Source organism: Camelus ferus, chromosome X (genome assembly GCF_009834535.1).
Source record: "Camelus ferus isolate YT-003-E chromosome X, BCGSAC_Cfer_1.0, whole genome shotgun sequence".
NCBI lineage: Eukaryota > Metazoa > Chordata > Mammalia > Artiodactyla > Camelidae > Camelus > Camelus ferus.
The window spans coordinates 32,511,313-32,523,753 of NC_045732.1; the positions used below are offsets into that span (position 1 = coordinate 32,511,313).

A 12,441-nucleotide genomic window follows, 5' to 3' on the forward strand; every position below is an offset into this window, starting at 1 on the left:
TATAGAAAGTATGAAGCATTGGGCATTTCATTCTTACACAGTTGCAGATTATTCAGAACCTTACCCACTTTCTATTATATTTTGTTCTCTCTTTTTTTAGTTGAAGTAGAGTTGATTTACAGTGTTGTTACAAGGTACTGAATATAGTTCCCAGTAGGACTTACTGTTTATCTATTTTATCCATAGTAGTTAGTAGCTGCTAATCCCAAACTCCTAATTTATCCCTTTCCCCTTTTCCCCTTTGGTAACCATAAGTTTATTTAATATATCTGTGAGTCTGTTTCTGTTTTGTAAATAAGTTCATTTGTATCATTTTTTTAGATTCCACATATAAGTGACATCATATGGTATATATATTTTTTCTCTTTCTGGCTTACTTCATTTAGTATGATGATCTCTAGGTCCATCTATGTTGGTGCAAATGGCATTATTTCATTCCTTTTTATGGCTGAGTAGTATTCCATTGTGTATATATGTGTGTGTGTATATATATATATACGTGTGTGTGTGTGTATATATATATATATCCCATCTTCTTTATCCAGTCATCCATCGATGGACATTTAGGTTGCTTGTCTTGGCTATTGTAGATAATGCTGCTATGAACATCGGGGTGCATGTACCTTTCGAATTGGAGTTTTCTCTGGATATATACCCAGGAGTAGGATTGTTGGATCATATAGTAACTCTATTTTTTGTTTTTTAAGGAATCTTCATACTGTTTTCCATAGTGGCTGCACCAAATTGCATTCCCCCCAACAGTCCTACTTTCTAATATTCTGAATTTTGTCCCTTAAATCGCCACCTATTGGTTGGCTTAAAATAACAGCCATAATCGCAGAAGCCAGCACCTCTTTGTCTTTTTACATTCATGCACACAAATAAAAATACAAACACAAACATACTCAAAGGAAATGAATAAATTACAGTCTGACAGTTCCTCAAAAACAAACAAACAAAAAGCATTGTTACCGTATTACTCAGCAGTTTCACTCTGAGGTATATTTAAAGAGAAAAGAAAACATGCATTCACACAAAAATTTGTACATGAATTCTCAAAGCAGTGTCATTCAAAGTATCTCCAAAGTGAAATAACCCAAACATCCAACATCTGAAACAAGGATAATTCAGATGTATATCCTACAGTAGCATATTATTTAGCCACCAAAAAAGAGTGAAGTACTGATACAAAATGGATAAATCTTGACAACATTATGCTAAGTGGAAAAAACACTCACAAAAGACTACTGTATTTATATGAAATACCCATATTAGGCAAATTTAAGGAGACAGAAAGTAAGTTAGTGATTGCCTAGCAGAAGGTAGGGGGAAGTGGGGAGTGACTGATTATAGGTACATGGTTTCTTTCTGGAGTAATAAACTTTTTTTTTAATTGAAATATATAGTCAGTTTATAATGTTGTGTCAGTTTCTGGTACACAGCATAATAGTTTAGTCATACATATACGTACATATATTCCTTTTCATATTCATTTCCATTATCAGTTACTACAAGATATTGAATATATTTCCTTGTGCTATACAGTATAAACTTGTTATTTATCAATTTTATATATAGTAGTCAGTATCTGCAAATCTTAAACTCCCAATTTATCCCTTCCCACCCTCTTTCCCCCCCGGTAACCATAAGTTTGTTTTCTATGTCTGTGAGTCTGTTTCTGTTTTGTAAATAAGTTTGTGCCTATCTCTCTCTTTTTTTTTTTTTTTTTAGATTCCACATTTAAGTGATATCATATCTTTCTTTCTCTTTCTGGCTTGCTTCACTTAGAATGGAAATCTCCAGGTCCATCCATGTTGCTACAAATGGCATAGTTTTGTTCCTTTTTATGGCTGAGTAGTATTCCATTGTATAAATATACCACATCTTCTTTATCCGGTCATCTTTCGATGGACATTTAGGTTTTTTCCATGTCTTGGCTATTGTAAACAGTGCTGCTATGAATATTGAGGTGCATGTATCTTTTTGAATTAAGGTTCCCTCTGGATGTATGCCCAGGAGTGGGATTGCTGGGCCGTATGGTAAGTCTATTTTTAGTTTTTTGAGGAATTGCATACTGCTTTCCATAATGGCTACACCAAACTACATTCCCACCAACAGTGTAGGAAGGTTCCATTTTCTCCACAGCCTCTCCAGGATTTATCGTTCGTGGACTTTTGAATGATGGCCATTCTGACTGGTGTGAGGTGATACCTCATTGTAGTTTTGATTTGCGTTTCTCTGATAATTAGTGATATTGAGCATTTTTTCATGTGCCTATTGGCCATTTGTATGTTTTCATTGGAGAATTGCTTGGTTAGTTCTTCTGCCCATTTTTGGATTGGGTTATTTTTGTTGTTGTTATTAAGTTGTATGAGCTATTTATATATTCTGGAAATTAAGGCTTTGTCAGTCTCATCTTTTGCAGACATTTTCTGCCATTCTGTACATTGTCTTTTTGTCTTGTTTATGGTTTCTGTTTCTGTGCAAAAGCTTATAAGTTTAATTAGGTCCCATTTGTTTATTTTTGCTTTTATTTCTGTTGCTTGGGTAGACTGCCCTCAGGGAACACTGCTAAGATTTATGTCAGAGAATGTTTTGCCTATGTTTTCTTCTAAGAGGTTTATAGTGTCTTGTCTGATGTTTCGATCTTTAAGCCATTTTGAGTTCATTTTTGTGTATGGTCTGAGGGAGTTTTCTGACTTCATTGATTTATATGCAGCTGTCCAGTTTTCCCAACACCAACTGCTGAAGAGACTGTCATTATTCCATTGTATATTCTTGCCTCCTTTGTCAAAGATTAATTGACCTAAAGTCTGTGGGTTTATTTCTGGCCTCTGTATTCTGTTCCATTGATGCATATGTCTATTTTTGTGCCACTACCATGCTGTTTTGACTTTTGTAGCTCTGTAGTATTGTGTGAAGTCTGGGAGTGTTATGCCTCTAGCTTCATTCTTTTTTCTTCAGTAATACTTTGGCAATTCTGGGTCTTTTGTTGGAGTAATAAACTTTCAAATAGAAGAGACTGTGAATCAGAGAAGGCAGTTGAGCTATGCTTAGACTCCTGATCCACAAAAACTATCAGATAATAAATTTGCATGTGTTTTTTGTAACTGGTAAGTTTAGGTAATTTGTTACACAGCAATAGAAAACCAATGCATGAAGAATAGTCAGACATTTTCCAAATATTAACTCTTCCTTTTTCTCTTTCTTCATTCCTATATTTCACATTTAAAACCTAAAGTGGTTACCATCTGACAAAAAAAATTGATTCATGTAACATTTGAGTAAGTAGAATGGTTCCTTGACTGTCAAGGATGAGGGCAGGTGGAATGACATATGTGGAGCAGAGATGGTTGAGTGCCTTCCTCTGGACTAGTGATTACCATGATTGACAAGATGATCTAGATGCCCCTCCTTTTCAAGTTCCCCTCAGCTTAGGACTCTGTGGACCTATTCCTTGGTGTCCACAGTAACATTTAAGTCTAAAGTCATTCAAACCAGGAACCACCCCCCGCCCCCCCAACACAAATGAATGGTGGAAGATCCTCAATTAGGCACTTCCAGCACACATCTTGTCAAATGTGGCAATAATTTACTTTATGGATGAGGCACTCCTCCCTCTGGGTTGACTAAGAGCTCCCTGCCCCCTGTGGAATTAGCTCAGGCTTCCTGAGTCCTGCACTCTCTCCACTCAGGTTCTCCTTGACTTCAGCGAATAGAGAGACCTGTGCCTTTCCCTTTAAATACTCCAAAACCCAGCCGGGGACCTCTGTAAGAGTCTCTGTGCAAGACAGCAGAATCTGTAGGACGCTATCACTTGGGCAAACGAAGAAGAGAGGCCCAGCTCCCAGTTTCATCACTCCCAGAAAAACACCTGTCCTGGTGGAAGAATAGGTGGGACTCTATTCCCATCACATATGGACACCCTGAGAAGGCACTGCACTAAGTCAATAATGTCCTCCTGTTTCTCAGTGTGTCTGTAATCAACATTATATTGTCTGGTGACTCGATCTGAAACAGCATAATCCAGGTTATAATTCTTGGAGAGGCAGACCAACTCAAGTCATCATGGGGGATGATGGAGCAGGAGGTAAAATGAATAGATTATTGGCTCAGATAGCATTCTCCCATCTAGAGCTAAGTCCCAGTTCCCACTTTTGAAAGTGAAGGCCCAAGAAGGAAAACTGTGTAGAACATGAGGAAAAAGTTCTTCTCCCCAGCTCCTGATGATTTACCTGATAGATATCCCTAGAGTTTTAAGTCTTTCTCCTCCAGATTGATTGATATTTTCAATGACCACTTCTGCTGGCTCTCCACTTCACAGAACACATATTGGTCCTTTATGTTATTTCTTCTATTATGTAATATCTATATAACATAATTTTATAAGTATTGTCAGTTACAAAAGAAACAAATAAGTGATATTAGTTAAATAATATATAAAATATAGGTTTAGAGGAGATTTAGATATTATCAGAGAACACTAGAAATATGTTATAACAATACTTAAGCATAAACAAACAGCAGAAAAGGAAAGATTTCTGCCTATAGAAGATTTCTGGTAATAAATTTAGAAGAACTGCAAGAGTAAGACAATTTTCATTCTACAGCCCATAATGGAGAATGTAAAATGATCATAATTATCAGAGTGTGAAGATCACCAAAAAGGATCACACATACATGTTACATATGTACTAATGGAAATATAAGCATCCCCTCTGGAGTGATCTTGCCAAAGAACATATTGACCAAAAAATACTAAACTGATAGGGCTTCTACTTCTATTGATAACTGTTACACTGCATGTCAGGTAAACAGGGCTCCTTGTCCTGTTCTTTGTATTATACCATATGTGTGAGAATTTTTATGAAAAATGATTTATTATAAATATCACGCCTGTAACTTTGAATATACAATTGGCAAGGTATTATTTAGCAAAATATAAATTGCAAAGGAGGCCCATTTGAAATAGGAAATTGTAATGGACAATTACAAATTGAAACTCTAAGCCAAGCCACCTAGATTAGGTTAGGTTTGGCAGCCAATTGCACCACATAATCGGGGAAAAACTAATCACTGTCCTGTGTATAGTTTCCAAATCACGGGCAGCAAAAAAAATGAAATTGCTTCGTGTATTTTAACAAGCAGGCTCTCCTGGATACAAACTCCAGATTAGTGTGGAAAATCAAGAAAGGATTATTTGAGCCAAGCTCACTCCACTGTTCCAAACTGGACTCTGGAATACATAGCCGCAACAATAAGAATAGTAAAATAAACGAGAAGTATGAAAAATGCAAACAGATAACATTCATCATCTGTATGTGATTTCTGCATATGCACTGTCCAATAACTTTGAAATATCAGGACTTTCAGAAATAATCATCTCAGCCCCTCCTTGTAAAAAGCAAACTTTTTAGAAGAGAATGTATGAAGGAGGCTAAGTCTGCCTGGCTAAATGAAGGAATAAGTGACTGTGACTTTTCTCTGACAGCCAACCCCCTGGCTTCTGCCTGTCTTTGCTGCAATTTCCCCTTTTCCCATTAAGGCTGGGCACGACCCATTCCAAGCATTGCAAGAACTGAAGTAAGTGAACTCACCAAGGTTTTGCTGCGATCCGGCATTTCCCAGGAAGCCTTCAGTCACAAGAAAGGAGCTAAAAAGAGAACTCCAATAATGAGGACACAGGAGATAAACAACAAAGAATAAAGTAGTATGACACAGACGGGCCAGCAGCTGGTTTTCACCCTAAAAGGCCCAGTCAGGGCTATCTCTATCAGATACCCACTCTGTTACTCTCCAGGGTTCTCAGGGACCTGAGGACCTTGCTATGAGGAACATGGCTTGGGCTCAACACAGCGAGGCATCCAGGGCCTGACAGAAGCCACTGTGTGGACTGCGAGCAAGACCAGCAGCCACCACCATGCTGGAGCTGAGCGCATGCGCAGAGTCGGCACCTGCTGTGGGCCCGGGAGGCCCCCGACAGGAATCACCGGAAGTCACGGCCTGTCACTTCCTCCTTCAGAGCGCGGCGCTGTGAGGGCTTGGATCTGAGGCGAGGACGTGGCAGCAGCGGGAGGAGCCCCAGGTGCCGCAAGGTGTCAGGTGAGACTCTAAACGAGGACTGAGGGGACCACCCGCTCCAGGAAGGAGGAGGCCCACCTGATTAGAACCCCACCCTAACCCCGGGAGGCGCGGGCAGTTTAGGCCGACCTACCACGCACTTCTTCCGCAGTCTGGTTGAGGTGGTGGCCTCCCTGAGTGAGTCCTGAGGAGAATTCCCCCCAAACAGGACTGAGTCCTGAGGAGAATTCCCCCCAGACAGGACTGAGTCCTGAGGAGAATTACCCCCAGACAGGACTGAGTCCTGAGGAGAATTCCCCCCCAGACAGGACTGAGTCCTGAGGAGAATTCCCCCCAGACAGGACTGAGTCCTGAGGAGAATTCCCCCCAGACAGGACTGAGTCCTGAGGAGAATTCCCCCCAGACAGGACTGAGTCCTGAGGAGAATTCCCCCCAGACAGGACTGAGTCCTGAGGAGAATTCCCCCCAGACAGGACTGAGTCCTGAGGAGAATTCCCCCCAGACAGGACTGAGTCCTGAGGAGAATTCCCCCCAGACAGGACTGAGTCCTGAGGAGAATTCCCTCTGAGCCTCAGCCGAGAGATCAGCCCTGAGAGGCCCCGGGCAACGGGAGCCGGAAATGCTGCTGCTGACCTCGGCGTCCGGAGTCTGAGGGAGGGGAGGCCTTAGTCTGGGGTAGACGGTATCATGTCACCATAGGAAGGCGTCTCAGGTCCTGCAGGAGTCCCGGTGACGACCCCGAGTGAATTCTTAGGGTTCCTCAGACCACAGGACAGAGGATGTGGCACAGCGGCTACACCCGCGGTCAGCTCTCAGTGTTCTGTCATGAGATTCTCCTCACTTCCATTTTGAGGGTCTCAACAGACATGAGGCCTTGGTGGGGTCGGGGTGGCGGGGGGAGGAGTGGGGGCAGAGCTGAGGCAGTAGATGGTAGTGGGCACATTAGCAACCAGTGTCCAGTTTGAGGAGCGCATGGGAGGATTGTGGGCCTAGCCAACTTGTGGTGGAGGGGGCTCTACAGAGCCCTTCCCCTGTGTCACCCCTGAGAGATCCAGGGAATGATGCAGACAGAGGGTCTCAGGAAGGTAAAGGATTTGTTTGAATAGACTGTGTTAAGTCAGCAAGATCTCAGGCACTGACAGGTGTTAACTGAGTTAATTTGAAGGGCAAACTTACCACATAAAAGTGTGGTCGCACAGATCACAGGGAGTTCTTGGAGATTCCGAGCGCTGCTAGCCAGTGTATTCACTGGGAAGTGAGACCTTATTGTGAGTGGACAAACTCTGGTCACAAGGATAGATCCCACACCATCCTTATTTTCAAGGTGAGAACCCCACGATAAGACCATCTGGACCATAAATTTTAGAACAGAGAACCCCCGTGGTGTTCCTTCCTGCCACTTAGGTCAATCCTAGAAGGTTCCTGTAAGACATGAGCACATGTCCGACAACTTCACATCATCCTTTTTGTTTTCAATGAGATATAAGCTTTGGTCAAAGAGAAAGTCAGGTTATCTGAAGGTGGTTTCCCAGTTGCTTAAAGAATTCAAAGTGAGGACCCTGCGTTAGGACTGAGGTGAACCCCAGAACACAGGTGGCCTCAGAGTGTCCACACATGTCAGCCCTGGGAGTCTGTGGGTATGGATATCTGGGTGAAATGTCCCCTCACTTCCTCCTTGGTGGCCACTTGTAAGTGAGTCTTTAACATAAGGAGTGAAAAACAATCAGCAGAGAGAAGTCGCATAGAGTGCCAGGACCTCAGGTGGAGACACTGAGTGAGGACTAAGGGTACACCCGTTACAGTACAGGTGGGGTCTCCATGAGCTCCACTCTGCCTCTGTATTTAGCCCCTGGAAACCTGAGGCAGGAGTGGTCAGAATTCTCACCTTCTACCTTCATCTTCAGAGGGCTCAGAGAAGTGACTGTGTTTGTCTGAGTGGTGACCTAAGGATTTAAAAAAGGAAAGTGCAAAAAGGGCTTCCAGGAACTTACTGAGACACAGAATTAGGACCGAGGGTATCAGCCACTCTAGGACAGAGGGGCCCCAACAGAGGTGTACTCTTACTGTCAGTCCAGGGTGTTTCAGGTAGGGATCACCTGATAAGATGTTGCTCTTCTCACTTCTTGGGCTTTTAGTGAGAAGAATGTTTGAATACAGGGGACTCACAGCACATTAGGTGAGTAGAGGATGAGTCCCAAGGCCAGTTAAGACTTACATAAGGTCGAGGCTTGAGGGGCCTGACCACCACAAAATAGATGGGCCGTGGAGTGTCTAGCCCCACTGTCAGCACCGATGAGCCTGGCTATGTTGATTATATGAGATTTCTCATCCCTTCCTTCTCAGTTGTCTTGGGGAGGAATGACCTTTTTCTGGCAGGGGTGGCATTAGGTAGCAGAAGGTGTGGACAGAGACCCAACAAGTGGCCAAAATAAAGGCACTAAGCGAGGGCTGATACAATCATCCATCCCAGAAGTTAGGGCCTGTGTGTAAGTTAACTTTAGCCCACTTTCCCTCCTGGGAGGCCTTGTGCAAAGCTGTTAGGCAGAGACATTGCCACATTTCCTGTTCTCAGAGAGATGAAGGTTAGGGTACGAATGTGACATAGGATCCCAGGACCTTTTGTAAGTTAAAAGAAGGGCCCAAAGTGAGGCTTATGGGGATACCACTCCATAACAGATTGTCTCAAAAGAGCTCTATTTTGCTGTCACCCTTTGGAAACTCTGGATGTGACATTCCCTTAGTTTCTCCTCAAGGGTCAGAGATGTGACTCTTTGGTGTGAGGAAACAACATCGGGTCGGCAGAGAGGAGGAGCCTCACACATTGGCAAGTTCCAAGGTGTAGACCTTACTTGAGCAAAGGGCTGTTAACTCTCTAGAGTATAGATCAGAACCCATGATACCTCCTGACTCTATAGTCATTCCCTGGGAAGTCCCAAACAAGGATGTCTGGACATCTCGCCAGATCTCTTCATGTACTGGAGTCCTAGGGAGATGGCAGTCTTGTCTGAAGGTGACGGGTTCAAATCAGCAGCGGATAGAGTAACCAGGTAGTACAGAAGTCTGTATGGAGACACAGAGTAAGGGCTGAATGGAATCCACCCTACAACATAGGGTCATCAAAGAGCCCCTGTACTCTTATCAGCCCAGGGAATTCTAGTCAGAGATCACGTGACAAGATCGGTCTCTTCCTTCTTGGGGTTTCAGACAAGTGAGGTCCTTGGTATATGTGCCTACATCATATACATCATAGGAGGTCAGCAGAGGAAGGAGTCTAAGGCCTGTCATGGATTAAGGTGGGATCCTGAGTGAGACTGAAGTGATCCACTCACCCTAGTACAGAGGGAGGTCCACAATTTCTAGCTTCTGCTGTAATACCAGAGAAGCCCTAGTAGCAGTGAATAGACAGTGTCCGTCCGTCCGTCCTTCCTTCCTTCCTTCCTTCCTTCCTTCCTTCCTTCCTTCCTTCCTTCCTTCCTTCTTGTGTGACTCAGGAAAATAAGGCTTTCTTATCTGCAGAGGGATTGGCATTATTTTGCAGAGTGGACAGGCCTGTGATACCACCAGTAGCCAAGGCAAGGACTCTGAAGGAAAACTGAAGGACCACCAACCCCTGTAGATTGGGGATCACAGAGTATAGCCCTGCTGTATTGTCAGAGCTGAGAGGCTATGGGCAGGGTGTCAGGTGGACTTAACCTTTACCTTGTCCACATATCAGGAGGTAGAGAATTTGCTCTGAGGGGACAGTGTTACATCAGCAGAAGAGATCTAGGACATTATTGCATTCAAAGTAAGACAAGTAAATGAGAACTGGGGGGACCACTGACACCAGTTGTGATAGTATTCAGAGTGTAGCTCCTGCTGTCAGCCCAGGGAAAACCCAGAAGACCAGGGAAAACCTGCACTCTTCCTCCTGAGTTGTCTTAGGAGATGGGACTTTGGACTTAGGAGGACAGCCTCGTATTAGCATGGGTGAAATGATCCGTGTCCTATCTAATGCCAAGGTAATGAACCTAAGTGAGGACTGATAGGACCACACTCCTTGGAACAGTAACGGTGCTGTAGTGCCCACCACAACTGCCTAGTGTGATCCCTGAGAATTCTCAGCCTGGTTGGCTGCCTGGACCCTGAGGAGCATTCACATTTCCTCCATCATGTTTTGCAGGACAGAGCAACCAGGGGGTCAGGAGACCTGTGAGGCCCTATAGCACTGTTGTCAGGAGAAGTTCATTCGAGGCAGCTTTGATCAAACCCTCATTGTTGAGTTTACCAGTTAAGCCCACTCGTACCTGCCTTCTTTCCCTTAGGTGGTGATTCCCCATCGCCCATTCTGTTCTCCACACTCCTGCCAATTGCCACCCACAACCGTCAACATGCCGCAGCATCAGAAGACTCCACAATGCCCACAGGATCAGTGCCTTCAGACCCTCAGTAAGACCCAGGGTCTGGAGGTGGCACAGGTCTCCAGGGCTCTGGAGGAGACCCATCTCTCCTCCCGTCCTCTAATGCCTGGCAATTCGAAGGAGCCTCTTGAGGCAGCTGCATCCAGCCCTCCTGAGGATGCTCAGAGTTTCTACGCATCTTCCGTTGCCATCACGGCCACCTCATCCAACAAATCAGATGAGGTCTCCATGAGCCAAGAGGAAGAGGATAGTCCAGACACCTCACAGGCTGTGCCAGACCCCAAGAATGTGCCCATAGATGCTCTAGATGAGGATGTGGCTATGTTGGTCAGTTTCCTGCTGTTCAAGTATCAAATGAAAGAGCCAGTAACAAAGGCAGATATGTTGAAGATTGTCACCAACAAGTGTGAAGTCCACTTTCCTGAGATCTTCCTGAGAGCCTCTGAGCGCATGGAGATGATCTTTGGCCTTGATCTAGTGGAAGTGGATCCCACCAACCACCGCTATGGCCTCTTCATCAAATTGGGCCTCACCTATGATGGGATGCTGCACAGTGAAGTGGGCGTGCCGAAGACCGGCATCCTGATACTTGTCCTGGGCGTGATCTTCATGAAGGGCAACCATGCCACCGAAGACGAGGTCTGGGAAGTTCTGAATTTGACAGGAATATATTCTGGAAGGAAGCACTACATCTTCGGAGAGCCCAGGAAGCTCATCACCAAAGATTTTGTGAAAGAAAAATACCTGGAGTACCGCCAGGTGGCCAACACTGATCCTGCACAATTTGAATTCCTGTGGGGCCCAAGAGCCCACGCAGAAACCACCAAGATGAAGGTCCTGGAGTTTGTCGCTAAGGTTCATGGGACTGACCCAAGCTCTTTCCCACCTCAGTATGAGGAGGCTTTGCAAGATGAAGAAGAGAGAGCCAGAGCCAGTATTTCAGGCAGGGCTGTCTCTCCTTCCGTGGCCACTGCAAGTTCCAGTGCCAAGGCTAGCAGCTTCTCCCACACCTAGGGGAGTCGGGGGTGGTTTCTTCATGCATTGATGGAAGAGGCAGTTAGTGTTTGTAGCATTTAGGTCTGAGGTGTGGCTGAAAGGAAGACGGTGTATAACCCTATGTGTTCTTATTTTATATGAGTAGCTTGAAATTTTAGTCTTATTTTTTGAGATACGTGTTATTCAAATATTATTTCTTTTAATATAGATTTAAGTAGCTTCAGGATCTTCAGATTTATAAATGTTGTTAACTTTACATTTAGTGCTATAATGAGGTTGTTTTTTTTTTTTAATGTGATACTGGGAATTGAACCCAGGACCTCATGCATTCTAATAAGCATGCCCTGTACCACTGAGCTGTTACCTCCCCTTTCCCCCATAATGAGTTTAAAGTAAGAATTTTGTTAAAAAATAAAAAGTTTTTAAAACAAGCTGTGAAACCATCCATCTTATTTTGTCACCTGAAATAAGAAAATGGCATTGCTATAGGCGTTTTCTTAGAAATGTGATGGATCAGTTTTAAGATAGCTGGGATTAATAAGGAAAAATAGAGTTGGAAAAATAAAAGATATTAAAGCATTCTTATCCCTTTTAGTTTTTGTTTTATAAAATTAAATGAAATATACATGAATAAGTAAGAAATAAATGTTAATAAATTAGACCTTAGGCTCATTGGACCATTTATTCCCTAAACTTCAGTGAACACCTACTCTTTGGAAAGCACAGCACTAGTACTGGGAATGCTGAGGTTAAGAATTCAGGCCCTGCTCATAGGGTTTAACATATAGAGCAATAATCTTTTAAGGATAATGGTGGATCTTCTATATCCTAAAGGACAAGTAAAATGAAGGAGTGAGTAGATAAAGGTGGAGAATCCTGTAAGACTGTTAAAGTGTTAACTGCTGTTAGGTCATGGCAGTTTGGGACTTTGGGAGGCTTCAGATCCTTCAGTGGGAGTTGATTT

General features: G+C 43.6%; 1 protein-coding gene across 1 annotated transcript; it reads left to right on the plus strand.

Annotated features, from left to right (window-relative positions):
* Positions 1-5,999: 5,999 nt before the first annotated feature.
* LOC116661916 (melanoma-associated antigen B16-like) lies at positions 6,000-11,868 on the plus strand. The gene is made up of 2 exons (XM_032474755.1): positions 6,000-6,102; positions 10,386-11,868. The coding sequence occupies exon 2, from the start codon at positions 10,452-10,454 to the stop codon at positions 11,493-11,495; it is 1,044 nt and encodes a 347-aa protein (XP_032330646.1). The 5' UTR covers positions 6,000-6,102; positions 10,386-10,451; the 3' UTR covers positions 11,496-11,868.
* The last annotated feature ends 573 nt before the right edge of the window (positions 11,869-12,441 follow it).